At 49.7% G+C, this 12,383-nt stretch overlaps 4 protein-coding genes across 4 annotated transcripts; 1 reads left to right on the plus strand and 3 right to left on the minus strand.

The window, feature by feature from the left end:
* Positions 1 to 67: 67 nt before the first annotated feature.
* LOC126322379 (uncharacterized) lies at positions 68 to 1,039 on the minus strand. The gene has a single exon (XM_049994292.1). It carries the CDS (start codon positions 1,037 to 1,039, stop codon positions 68 to 70), a length of 972 nt encoding a protein of 323 aa, XP_049850249.1.
* Positions 1,040 to 1,467: 428 nt separating this feature from the next.
* On the plus strand, positions 1,468 to 4,096 carry LOC126322384 (splicing factor 3B subunit 2-like). Its single transcript, XM_049994297.1, has one exon. It carries the CDS (start codon positions 1,955 to 1,957, stop codon positions 4,010 to 4,012), a length of 2,058 nt encoding a protein of 685 aa, XP_049850254.1. The 5' UTR covers positions 1,468 to 1,954; the 3' UTR covers positions 4,013 to 4,096.
* Positions 4,097 to 4,170: 74 nt separating this feature from the next.
* Positions 4,171 to 5,517, minus strand: LOC126322386 (glyceraldehyde-3-phosphate dehydrogenase-like). The gene is made up of 4 exons (XM_049994298.1): positions 5,291 to 5,517; positions 5,118 to 5,224; positions 4,880 to 5,054; positions 4,171 to 4,804 (listed from the first exon to the last, which is right to left on the minus strand). Exons 1-4 carry the CDS (start codon positions 5,423 to 5,425, stop codon positions 4,196 to 4,198), a joined length of 1,026 nt encoding a protein of 341 aa, XP_049850255.1. The 5' UTR covers positions 5,426 to 5,517; the 3' UTR covers positions 4,171 to 4,195.
* Positions 5,518 to 5,778: 261 nt separating this feature from the next.
* LOC126322387 (actin-related protein 3-like) lies at positions 5,779 to 7,965 on the minus strand. The gene is made up of 4 exons (XM_049994299.1): positions 7,860 to 7,965; positions 7,269 to 7,542; positions 6,052 to 6,954; positions 5,779 to 5,976 (listed from the first exon to the last, which is right to left on the minus strand). The coding sequence occupies exons 1-4, from the start codon at positions 7,904 to 7,906 to the stop codon at positions 5,959 to 5,961; spliced, it is 1,242 nt and encodes a 413-aa protein (XP_049850256.1). The 5' UTR covers positions 7,907 to 7,965; the 3' UTR covers positions 5,779 to 5,958.
* Positions 7,966 to 12,383: the final 4,418 nt, after the last annotated feature.

Genomic DNA, 12,383 nt, shown 5'->3' on the forward strand with positions numbered 1-12,383 from the left:
TGGAGCTTTTCGAGAGAGGTGCGATTGGGGTCGTTGCCCAAAGTGTGTGCGCGGGACGCGTTGGGAATCAACTTTTTTTAGAATTTTTTCTTGGCAGCCACGGAACAAGTCTCGAGGTGTCTTGGATGTACTGTTGGTAGTGCGGGTATTTCGAGCAGCTGATGCGTTCGGTGACGAAGGTAGCGGCGTAGATGAGGGAGTTGGCCGTGAGTGCGCCGATGATACTCCAGTTGATGAGCGTTTTTGTGACGGCGACGGAATACAGGTAGACGGTCCACCAGATACAGATTTCTGAGAAGCAGTTCGGATGTCGAGAGTAGCGGAACAGGCCGTGCGTGAGGAATCCGTTGGATAAGTCGGCGCCGAACACGTTCGTGTGCTTAGCGTTTTTTCGTCTAGGGTTCAATTTGACGGACTGGAACTGCCATTGTTGATCGTCCGCGACGTATTCCGCGGTTAGAAAGCAAATGAACAGGCCGCTGGCGAGGTGGTCTACGAGGTTGAAGGGCTCTGGAGTGGACCGGTAGGCTACGTCGAAGGGAAAGGTGATTGCCATCAGGAGGAAGTGTTGAAAGACAGAGACGAAGAAAAGGTTGAAGCAGGTGCGAGCCAGACGGCGTCGGAGCCAGGCGAAGCTTCTAACGTAGTCCCAGCGATAGTCTTCAGTTGAGAGGGAGTAGCCGCCCTTCCTCGCAAAGTTGAAGGTCAGGCGAGTTCCCCAAGCTAAGACCAGGAGAAACATGACAATTAGTCGTTTGTTCCACTGAAGGTCGCCTTTCCACATCGGGCGAACAGCGTAGTTAAAAGCATACATTACAGGTGCGATCGACCAGAGACGGTCTACCTGGGAGTAGTTGTCGGTGATTTCGCCCAACACAAAGCTGGTCAGACTCAAGAAAACAAAAATTAGGCAGTTGCTTATAAACGGGTCGCTATTGATGAGCAACTCGCCCAACTGCAAAGAGCTGTGGCTGAAGTCGCTCCAAAGGCTCGACAGCATCGACGCCTGACGACTCCAGGAAGTCGCGGCGCATTCCATGTGCGCTAGGTGAGCTTTTAGTGTAGCCAATGTGTGTAGAGAGCAGATTGGTTAAATTAGCTCGTGACAGTTTGCGAATGGTTCAATTGTGTGTTTTCTGGATAAATTGAGAAATTTTTTCTGAAGTCGCGGCTACGCGGCGCGCGGGAGGGAGGGTGCGAGCCTTTGTTGTGGATGAGTCGTTTCGAGTCGATTGTGAGGACGTTCGTTCGCGCACTAGGAGAAAGCAGATCGCTCGAGCGCAGGGGCGACGCAGTTTTTTGACGGACGCGTTATCGATAGGTGCGTTGCGGCGGTGGTGCGCGGGGCGTTCGCGAGTGGCATTTGGTTGAGCAAGCGGGGTCGGTGAGTGCGGGTGGGGGTGTGGGGATGACGGGGAGATAAGCGCGCGAAATGGAGTCGTTGACAGGTTTGCGCTGTCATTTTTTTTTTTTGAAGAGTTGAAAAGGGCAGGCGAGGTTCTGATTTGGGCTGAACAAGGGAAGGGTCGGCACTTCTCTGTTTTTGAGACGCGTGGATACGGTCCGGAGGGGTCGAGTCGGTGTTAGGCGAACGGGTGGCGGTGGGCGCGCGTTCGCCTCAGAGGGGGCCGATTTTTATTTGTCGTCGGAGCGGTTTTTAAGAGGGCCGCTGGGGACGGACTGGATGGGGCTTGAAAGGGGGTGCGCGGCGTTGACAGCCACGGGCGAGGTGCCGTGCTGGAGGGGGCGAGGCGCGCTTTTGGGGTTCCGAAGGCGCGGCCACTTGGGAGGGTGGTTGCGTCCGGTTTTCGGTCACGAAGAGCGAGGAGAGAGTGGCACAGGTCGAAGAGGTCTTGGTCGCCAAATTTTTGGTAAAAAAAAAAAAAGCTCATTTAAGGTTCAACAAATTATTTTTGATCTGTAGTTTCCACTAAGCGCGAAACGAGGTTTGGAGATGTTATGTGAAACGAGGTTGAGCCTGCCCGAAAAGTTGAATCGTGCACAGAGGAAATACTTGAAGAGAAAGCAGAGACAGGCCAGCAAAAAGAGCAAGCAGACCAAACGCCTAGAAGAGAGAGCGGTTGACAGCGATGACTCTGAGACCGATCCGAAAAGCGGACGAGTTGACGGAGAGAGACACGCTGGGGAAGAGGGACTGAGCCGAGAGGAGGGCAAGCTTGAGGATGGAACAAAGAATGATGTAGATATGTGTGTGGGAAATAGTGTACACGAAAATTTGGCTGAAAAAGAAAAAAGCGAGCAAATTAGAAAGTGCGGAGAGGGAGGAAAGGGGCTGGACTCGGAAGGTGCGACGAATGTTGAGAATGGCGCGGTACAGAGGTTGGAGTTAAATAAAGAGGAGGTAACTCAGAACCGCGAAGTGCAGACGGTTTCTGAAGAGGGAAGTACGAAGGGCGATGACGCTTCGTCTTCAGTAGAGATTGACGTCGAGTATGTAGCTGCGGATCCCGTTTTGAGTTTGAGCGCGGACACGCCTAATTATGAGGAATTTTTGGCCATTTTTGGATCATTTAAGGCAAACGCCGCTCGGGCCTTAGATTACTATTCGAATCATACGCCTCAGCCGTCGTCGGAGCCGGCGGCAGCGACCGCCAGTGCGGAGTCGGAGTCCAAGCCGGACGCCGGCGAGAAGGAGGCGTCAGAACAAACGGAAGCGCCGTTGGCTGAACCGAAGCTTTCGCGCCGACAGCGCCGTTTGGCGCGTCGTTTAAACATTGCGACGATCAAACAAATGGTGTCTCGTCCTGATTTGGTCGAGATTCACGACACGACCAGTGCAGATCCGTTTTTATTAATTCATTTGAAGAGCACCCGCGGGACGGTTCCCGTTCCCCGACACTGGCTGCAAAAGCGAAAGTACCTACAAGGAAAGCGAGGAATTGAAAAAATTCCGTTTCAACTACCTGATTTTGTACGAAATACAGGTATTTCTGACCTGCGTCAAGCTGCGCTGGACCGCGCCGAGAAGCAGAAGTTGAAGGCCAAGCAGCGCGAGCGCCTTCGCCCCAGGATGGGCCAGCTAGACATTGACTACAACGTGCTGTATGAGGCATTTTTCAGGTATCAGACAAAGCCAAATTTAACTCGACACGGAGAGTTGTACTATGAGAACAAGGAATTCGAACTCAAAAATCACAATTTCGTTGCCGGCCAGCTTTCCGACCAGCTCAAGCGAGCGCTCGGCATGACCGACATAACACCGCCCCCTTGGCTCATCAAAATGCAGCGCATCGGGCCGCCCCCTTCCTATCCGAACCTGCGCATTCCGGGACTCAACGCGCCCATTCCTCCCGGGGCTCAGTACGGATTCCACGCCGGGGGCTGGGGAAGCGCGCCAATCGACATGTACGGCAGACCCATCTGGGGCTGGGTGGAAAACAAGAAACACGTCGAGTGCGAAATAGTCAACGGCAAGCAAATACCCATCGACAAAAACGAGGTCTGGGGCGCCCTCAAATACGAGGAAGACTACGAGGACAACACCGATGAGGAGCCGTCCGCCTCCCGCAACAAAAAACAAGCCCCTGTCTCTGCTCACCCAGCCGAAGGCCTGGACCCCTCCAAGGCCAATGTCCCGCTCAAACCCGGAGAATGGACCTCGGATGGACAAACGGACTACGGCAAAAACAACCTCGCCCCCGCCCAGCCCGGATATCCCCTCACCTCTGGACTCGACACGCCGCTCCCTGCGTCTTCTGAAATCGACCTCCGCAAGTTCAAGAAACAAACCGTCCCGCTTCAAAACAACCAACAACTTTATCAAGTCCTTCCCCAACAACCGACCACAGTCGGCCAAAACCTCATGGGATCCCAGTACATCTATCAAATCCCCAGACCGCAAGACAAAAACACCTCCTCCAATATCGATATCACCCTTGATCCAAGCGACCTCGAACTCAGCGAACAGGAACTCATCAACAAGTACCAAAAACTGTTCTCCGAACAAAACTCTTCCAATAACCAACCTCAAATTCAGTCCGAAAAAGAATAACTCGAACCCACTCCCCTGCAATCAAGCTAGTTCCAGCTGTCTTGGTGCACGTGTAAAATATATTTCGCCCGCTATTATAAAATCGCCTTCGTCCCAAATTTTTTTTTAGAGAGCAACGCTTTTTTTTTTTTATTTTTGCCTGCCTCATTCTTTTTCTACTATGCCACCTCATATACCCAGTGTCTATCCGGACTTGTCTTTTTTGGCCATATGAGATAACAAGTCTACCACTCTGCATGAGTAGCCCCATTCGTTATCGTACCACGACACCAACTTCACAAACTGGTTGTTCAAGGATATTCCGGCTCCAGCGTCGAATATAGACGAGTTGGAATCGCCTAAAAAGTCGCTGGACACGACCTCATCCTCTGTGTATGCCAACTTCCCCTTGAGCTCGTTTTCCGATGCCCTCTTTATTTCAGCCTTGATATCGTCATAGCTAGCCGGTTTCTCCAGTCTCACCGTCAAGTCAACCACCGAGACGTTCAACGTCGGTATGCGGAATGACATACCTGTCAACTTTCCATTCAGCTCAGGCAGTACCTTTCCCACCGCCACCGCTGCACCTGTCGACGATGGAATGATATTCTGTCCCGTCGCACGTCCTATTCGACGATTCTTCTTATTCGGACCATCTACCACCATTTGTGTCGCTGTCGCAGAGTGAATGGTTGTCATCAATCCCTCGACAATTCCCCACTTCTTGTGCACAACCTTTGCTAGCGGCGCCAGGCAATTCGTCGTGCATGATGCATTCGAAACCACTTGATGGACTGATGGATCATACGTTTCCTATTTCAAGATACAAATAATGTCCTTAGCTATTCGCAACCATGTTTCACCACACTTTCAGTCCCTTGTACGTACTTCATTGACTCCCATCACAAACATCGGTGCGTCCTCCGATGGCGCCGATATGATCACCTTCTTGGCACCACCCTTCAAGTGTTCACTGGCCTTCTCCCTCTTCGTGAACACACCAGATGATTCGACTACGTATTCAGCCGACGACTTAGACCATGGGATTTCACTGGGCTCGCGGCTTTTAAAATATGTCAGAACTGCAGTCTAACTGTATCGCCCATTTTTGTCTTTTTGTACGTACAAATTATGAACTTTAATATGGTGCCCATTCACTATCAGGACGTCATTATTCACCGATATCTCTCCTGAGAAGCGCCCGTGAACAGTATCGTATGTCAACAAATATTTCTGAATCATTGGTTAGCTCTTAATGACTATGCTCTACTCCGCAAATTTTCGGAAACTCAAACGCACCATATAATCAATGGGTAAAAAAGGATCGTTAACTGCTACAACTTCCACTTGGTCTGACTTTGCTAAGGCAGCACGCAGAACAAGACGGCCAATACGACCAAATCCATTAATACCAATTTTTGCACGGTGAGACATTTTCCTTTTGATATAAAGCACGAAACACGAGTAATGAGTCAGAAATAGTCAACGTCTGCTACTATCACTGTTAGACAACCAGAAGATAGAATGTGTCAGTTTAATAAATTAAATGTCAAAATTTATTTTGCGTTTGTTGATTCTTACGTGCTAAAAATATAACGTCATTTTCTTGACAGAAGTTTGCACGTCCTGGTGCAGCTTTTCAGCAATAGGGCGAGGTATCAAGGCATATTTCGGCGTCCACATCGGGTATTTTAAGTGCTTAAGAAAAAAGCAAAATCACAACGATGCAAAGGCGTCATAACACATTTATAGCATATTCTCTTAAAAAATATATACAAAAAGGGAAATTTGTATCAATATGCAAAAAAATGCGTTCTATATTGATTTTATACAGCTATATCGTTTAAATAAATAGCCATAATTTTTCTTAAAAGGGCAGGCATATAAGAATCAAGCCTAGACTTGCTATTAAAAAATGCCAAGCATCGCAAGCTCTAGATGTAACAGATGAAGGGGAAATGAGAAGATCAACCCATTCCAGCACCCTAATGCACAAAAATAGAAATGTTAGATCGCTTCCAAAGGAACTGATAACAAAAGGATATTGGTAAAAAACGTACAAAAACGGGGTTGTAACGACAGATTGACGGACCAATCTCGTCGTATTGACTCTTCGTATGACAGACAGTATAGAACTCTGGCGTAGATGCAAGCATAGATCCGCCAAACCATACTGCATAACGTTGCATAGCATGCGTGATAACTTTCACTTCGACTGGCTGCGATTTGAACTTTCCGCCTGTAAGCTCTTCGCTCTTTTTAGTACGAGCGTCGACTATTCTTTTCAAGTCGCGATCTATGCGCCTTCCAAAGTCTTTGAACATGGTTGTTCCACCAGAAAGAACGATGTTCTTATACAGACCTCGGCGAACATCAATCGGGCACTGTTGAATTACGTTGTCCACTACCACAGGCAAGGGCGTAAGGAAGTCAGACGAAAAAATTTCCGGATTGAAGAAAATTTCTGGAGCCAAAAAGCGCTCGTAGCCGACCTCTACCGTGTATTTTTGTTTGGTTACCAGGTTTTGTGACTCGAATTTTTTGATCCATTGATCAGGTGCTGAGTCATACTTGGCAAATTCCTTGGCTATGTCTGGGCACACATAGCTATACTGTTCCTTGATACGGCGTGCAACATCAAGAGATTCAGATGGTGGGATTTGTTCGCCACGTTCTCGGTGTATGGATTGCACGAATAAAGAGATATCACGGCCTGCCAACGGGATGTGCTTGATAGAGCTTCCAATGACGTATCCCTCTGCCACAGGAATAACATGCGTCACACCATCTCCAGAATCTATCACAGTTCCAGTCAGTGTGCGCTCGGCCTTTTTCGAGGTCCAGCTAGCCGCGAGAGCCAACACAGCCTGCACACCAATATAAAGCCCTGGGACGCCTAGAGATTCAAAAAATACCTCCGCTGTAAATTCGCGATTCTCTGGCGGATTAAGGGGGGGTTCAGTCTGAAAAATTATTGTCAGAAAAAATTTCGTACAAGATGGTCTCGTCTCTGTCAAAAATTAGTGAACACAGCAAACATCAACTTGGCATGCTTTCAATGAACAGCAAGCATTATCTGTATAATTTCTTTCGTGTCTTGTGTCATCACGAGGCAAGCACAAATTACATATAAGCACGCACACATTTTGAATACAAAATACACGCATTTGATCATATGCAGTACACACGCATGCGCATAACATTTACACAATATACTCTGGTATTACCGCAATCTAAATACAATAGTTTTACAAAGTGGCCTTATTTTTGCTCGTACCAGCAAGACATAGTGATCCTCTGGTTCTGCTCGCAAGTATTTGAAAATGGACCTTTGCCAGAATTTCTCCATTTGGGTAAAATTGTCGATAAGACCATGACGTATTGGCCATGACAATGAATAGGATTTTTGATTTTCGATAGCCTGGTCACCAATATAGAAATCCAAATCTTCTACACGCTCAGCAACAGCACCCTCGGGCTCGTGTGTGCCAATAACCGTAGGAAAAATATAACTTGGCTCAGAATTTCCGGCATAGCCCATTTTTGTGTAGCTGGTGTTGCACAAATTGTACGAAAATAAGTCAATTAATATGGGACAAAGAATAGCACAGATGTAGAAACATCTATGAATAAAAGTGAGGTATATATATTCCTGGTTCTCGTTTATATATAGGGTAGCAAGAACAGGAAGCAGATCAGTGTTTGAACAATTCTAGAGATCACCATGGTTTGACACCACAAAATGATATGCGCTCGAGGCATTATCTGACACGTAGAAGCGTAATGCGAAGTACTCGACGCATTAATCTGCTCCTTTTAAATGGCAGATGCTGGTGTATACACATTAAAAAACTAGGCCAGAGCGTACCCGGTCCCATTATCAATTACAAGCGCTGGAAGACGAATGTTATTCATAGTAGCAGTAATTAAGTTTACAGATATGTAAATTTGAATGAATGTACAAAAACGAAAGCAAGTATACAACGCAGTATTACAATATTTTTTTAAAATCTTTTTTTATAACGCTAGAAACAAATTTGTACTGACAGAGAAAGCGACACAGAAGGTATTATTGCTTTTCTCAAAATATAAAACTAAACTCTTGATGTGCATAGAACAGAAGGAATAAGCGAGGTAGAAAATAGCATTGACAGCGTTTGCATTTTACAAGTAGTGCAATCTTAAAAGATAAAACTCTATCTGCAGTTTTTTGCGTTATTCCAAACTGCAATCAAAGCAAATAGGCGCTTTTCATGGCCAGCTGAACAGAGCACACGTCCCCTGATATAAGGATGCCAACAATACACGGTAATATTCTTGATGAGGCTGGAATCCTTGAGCCTGGAAGGGGGCCATAACAATGAATTGCTATTCTTGCTGTCAGGAGCAGGCGAATGACAAATTTTCACGTCTATTGTGTACCAGAGTTTCGGCTGGCGAAATGCCTTAGATGCAGCGAGCAGTACAGTTGATCTTTTTCAGCAAAGAGGCGGCATGCCTTCCTATGCCTAGACAGAGCTGCGCACTGTCTTCTACCACTTTTCTCAGTCAAGTAAATGTGTCGAATACAATACGAGAAAGGGGAATACGCCAGATTTTTGCATGGAGCGTTGCACACAGTTTTAGCTTGGCAGGTTTTCTATTCCAACTCCAGTCGTAGGTCGAGTGTCGATGCAGTTATAAAAAATATAAGCATTTTTGGATGAGGAGAAAGCGCGTGGTTCGGATTTCTGTTGTGTCATTCCAACCAAAAGAGAGAGAAACTTGGCTGGTTTGTAGTTTTTCGTACTTGATTTGAATTTGGCGTGGTTGTGCTCGGTTCGGCGCTGGCCATGTGCAAATAGAACCGATTTTGACCAAAAGGTGAAGGGTAGCTCAATGGGGTTTCGCCCTCCGCGTTTGGCGGTGATTTATCCGGTCAGTCTCAATGAGGGAATGAATTTGCCCCGGTCTGGTCTTTGATAGAGAATCGATTTTTTTTGTTCACAAAATGCTTCTCTATTGACGCAAAAAAATAGACACGTTTTGTTTTGTTGTACCAGCAACACACGTTTTTTGGGGGTCCATCAATGCGTGCGAAGCTGTTTTTCTAACTCTTCGTCCCAAGTCTAGAATCGCTTTTGTTGACAGTAGATGGAGAGGTCTTTCTGAAAGTTGAACGCGTAAAAAATGCCGTGTCCTCCGTCTGTTGTGTATGGAAGAAGCGGGACTGCAGAAGCGAGGGAGTTGCCCGGTTTGACAGTCGGTCGTTCGCGACCTAATAGAGATTCGGGTGCGGGTTTCAAGGTAAAGTTTTTTGCGTGTCGCGACCGCGGCCGTTTGCACAAAAAAGGCCTTCAGCGATCCTACCTGATTGCGGCCGCGAGCGACGTGATATGTGTTTTTATACGGTCTAGCGGAAAGAGGTGCTACAGTTCGTCTGGCAAGAAGGGTACGAATGGAGGGGCGCAGTGCTGTTTTGTTTGTTTCGTGGTTCGCGAGGCGAGCCGCGGGCCCGCGTGACTTTGGGGAGCAGGGAGTTTAGGCCGAGGCCTTGGCAAATTTTTCTGATTTAAGTTTTCTGGGTAGAGTGAGGCGGTGATTTATTAGCTGACGTAAGTTCTTGCTGGGTTGTTTCGTCGCTTGCTCCGTTTGAAAAGGGCAATTTAGGCCTTACAAGGTGCCGTGGTACGACAAGTTGGGCGTAGACACGGCGTTGGACTACGAAGTGGTGACCAACGTTGACAATCCTTTGTTGACAGATGAGGAGATCGACGAGTTGGTGTCGAAGATGCCTTCTTTTCACGAACTTGAGCGACTGGATGAAGGGGAGCGAAACAGGTTGATTTTTTCTGCTTATGTGGAGCTTCAGGCAGAGTTGATTTTGAAGCGCGAGAGTCGCAAGCGCGATCCCGACACGTTCGATGAGGTTCTGTATCCGCAGGAGTGGAATCCGACGTCCGCTGAGACGCTACTCACGCTGCCCGGGGACGCTCAGCTCTTTCACCAAGCATACGCGAGGAGTCTTTGCGATGCCGCGGCGCCTCCTTCGGTACAGGTCGAGAAGTTTCCGCGAAGTCCTTACGGCCCGTTGCCGAGCCCGCTGAAGCTGCCCGACTTGAAGTACTGGGAGATTCGGCAGGAGCTGATCAGGGCCTCTGAGCGCGAGGAGTTCTTGAGAGACTTTGGGCGCGTGGCTCAAAGTGTGTACGAGAGGATCAAGCGAGCTGCGGAGCGGCGGTTTCCCGTGGTGTCGAGGAAGTCGTTGGGCGTCGCTGAAGGGGGGTCCGGCCAGCTGGCGTACGCGCCGAAGCTTAGTTCCGTCGGTTTGGAGGTGCGCAGGTTCACGAATAGGCTGATGGGCAAGGTGGAGGCGATAGAGGGCGCGAGGAAGGAGGTCGAGGTGGAGTCGCGGGCTGGTTTTGAGGATTACGTTTGGTATTCGTTTAATTCGAGAGACTGGGAGGAGATGAGTCACGACGAGTTTTCTTATTGGAGGTGTCACATTTGTCAGCGGTGCGACGAGCCTGCGAGGGAGTACGCGACGACGAATCACCGCGTGCTTTCGTACACGCTTAGGTTGAGACAGATGGTTGACACGTGGAGGGGCGATTATTTGAAGTACGAAGAGTCCGTTAGAGAGGTGCACCTGACGGACGACCAGAAGGTGATTTGGGGTTACGGGCTGACACAGAAGGAGTGGTACAAATCGTTGAGCGCTTTTGTGAGGCGTTTGAGTGAGGTGGAGGCGCGGGTGTCTCGGTTTCGGCGAAGGACAGTTTACAATTTTTTGTGCGAGGCGTTGACGGACTACAGAGTGGAGGTGGAGGCGTGGTTGCGCGATTTGCCGGTGGTTGAAAAGAAGGGGTTGGATTGGATAGGCGAGGGTGTGTCGAGGTGCGATCGGAGCGAGCTCGAGGTTTTTGGCGAGCACGGGAAGCTCGCGGAGAAGTGGAGGAGGGGAATTGAGGCGATGGCGCTGGAGTTGCAGGCGAGAAAGGAGGAGAATTTGTTGTTGGAGTTGTTTGAGGAAGGCGATGAGTTGAGCCAGTTTAGGGTCGATTTGATTTATCAGGTTTACGTGGAGAGCGTGATTGCGTCCATGCCGAAGGAGTCGGAGTTGTTGAGGGTGGCGCGTTACGTGGGTCTGGATCCGGTGGAGTTGCTTTGCTTCGTGGGCGAGGATGCGGAGTCTGGGTTGTTTGGCCTGCTGCTGTCGTACAAAGAGAGTTTCGAGAGGAGCGAGTGGAATCGGCGGACGCTGAAGAGGCTCGAGGTGATGCGCAGGCTGGTAGAGAGGTACTGGTTCGATCACGCGGAGAGGGCGCCGAGGCGCGACGAAAACGGTCAGTACATTTTGGATTACAAGAAGGTGTCGGACACGTTGATTGAGCGCGAGTACTTGGACATTTTGAGCGGCGGGGTGGATTTGCACGCGGCGTACCCGGAGGAGGTTGGGGTGATTGAGGAGGAGGGTGTTGGGGCGAGTGGGGAGCGGCGCAGGAGTGTGAGGGAGATGGTGGAGAGGTGGGAGTTGGATTTGAGTAGTTTGAGCAAGTTTTTGGCGTTGCTGCAGGAATACATGGGCGCGTGTTTTGCGGGGCGGCGGGAGGAGGAGAGGGCGATGGAGGTGATGTGGAGTGCGCCCGAGCGCGTGTTTTTTGTGAGGGATGCGATTGCGCGGAGTTCGCGGAGGATATATGGGAGGGAGGGCAGGGCGATGGAGAAGAGGTACGAGGAGGTGCGGTTTTTGAGGAGGAGGGACGCGGAGAGAGCGCGGGAGGAGCTGGCAGGCGAGGAGGAGAGGTTGAAGGAGGCGTGTTGGCGACTGAAGAGGCCGCCGAACTGGTTGGTGGAGAGGATGGCGGGTCGGTACGAGTTTTGGAGGAGGGTGGCGATGGACGAGAGGTGCCGGGGCGAGAGGGACTGGTGGGTGCGCGACGCGGGCGTGCGGGGCAGGTGGGAGTTGGAGGAGAAGGGAAGGGCGCAGAGACTGAATTTGCTGCAGAGGGCGGAGAGAGAGGAAAAAGTTCAGAGTGTGTACGGATGTACGGTGGGTATTTTTAAGAGGCTGTACGAAGTGATGAGCAAGAGAGAAGAGAGCGGGGGCGTTGGCGAGGAGCTGGGGGGTGTGGAGTTTTGCGGTGCGGAGGGGGTGAGTGAGAGAGTAGAGTCTGAGTTGCTGACAGAGGTGGAGAGGGAGTCGTTTGAGTGGTTTAGTCAGTTTGACTTCGACTGCCTGCGGGTGGTGTTACCGGGAGCGAGCGAGTTGGACTGGGACTCGGGAGAGGTGGAAGAGTACCGTGCGTGGTTTGAGGGTGAGGGGCTGAGGAGCGAGGAGTTCTTGGAGCCGCCCGAGTGTTTGCTCGGGTTGGAGGTGGTGCTGAACAAGGAGTTGGAGTCGCTGGTGGGC

The sequence above is a fragment of the Schistocerca gregaria genome, unplaced genomic scaffold, assembly GCF_023897955.1.
Source record: "Schistocerca gregaria isolate iqSchGreg1 unplaced genomic scaffold, iqSchGreg1.2 ptg000808l, whole genome shotgun sequence".
Taxonomy (NCBI): domain Eukaryota; kingdom Metazoa; phylum Arthropoda; class Insecta; order Orthoptera; family Acrididae; genus Schistocerca; species Schistocerca gregaria.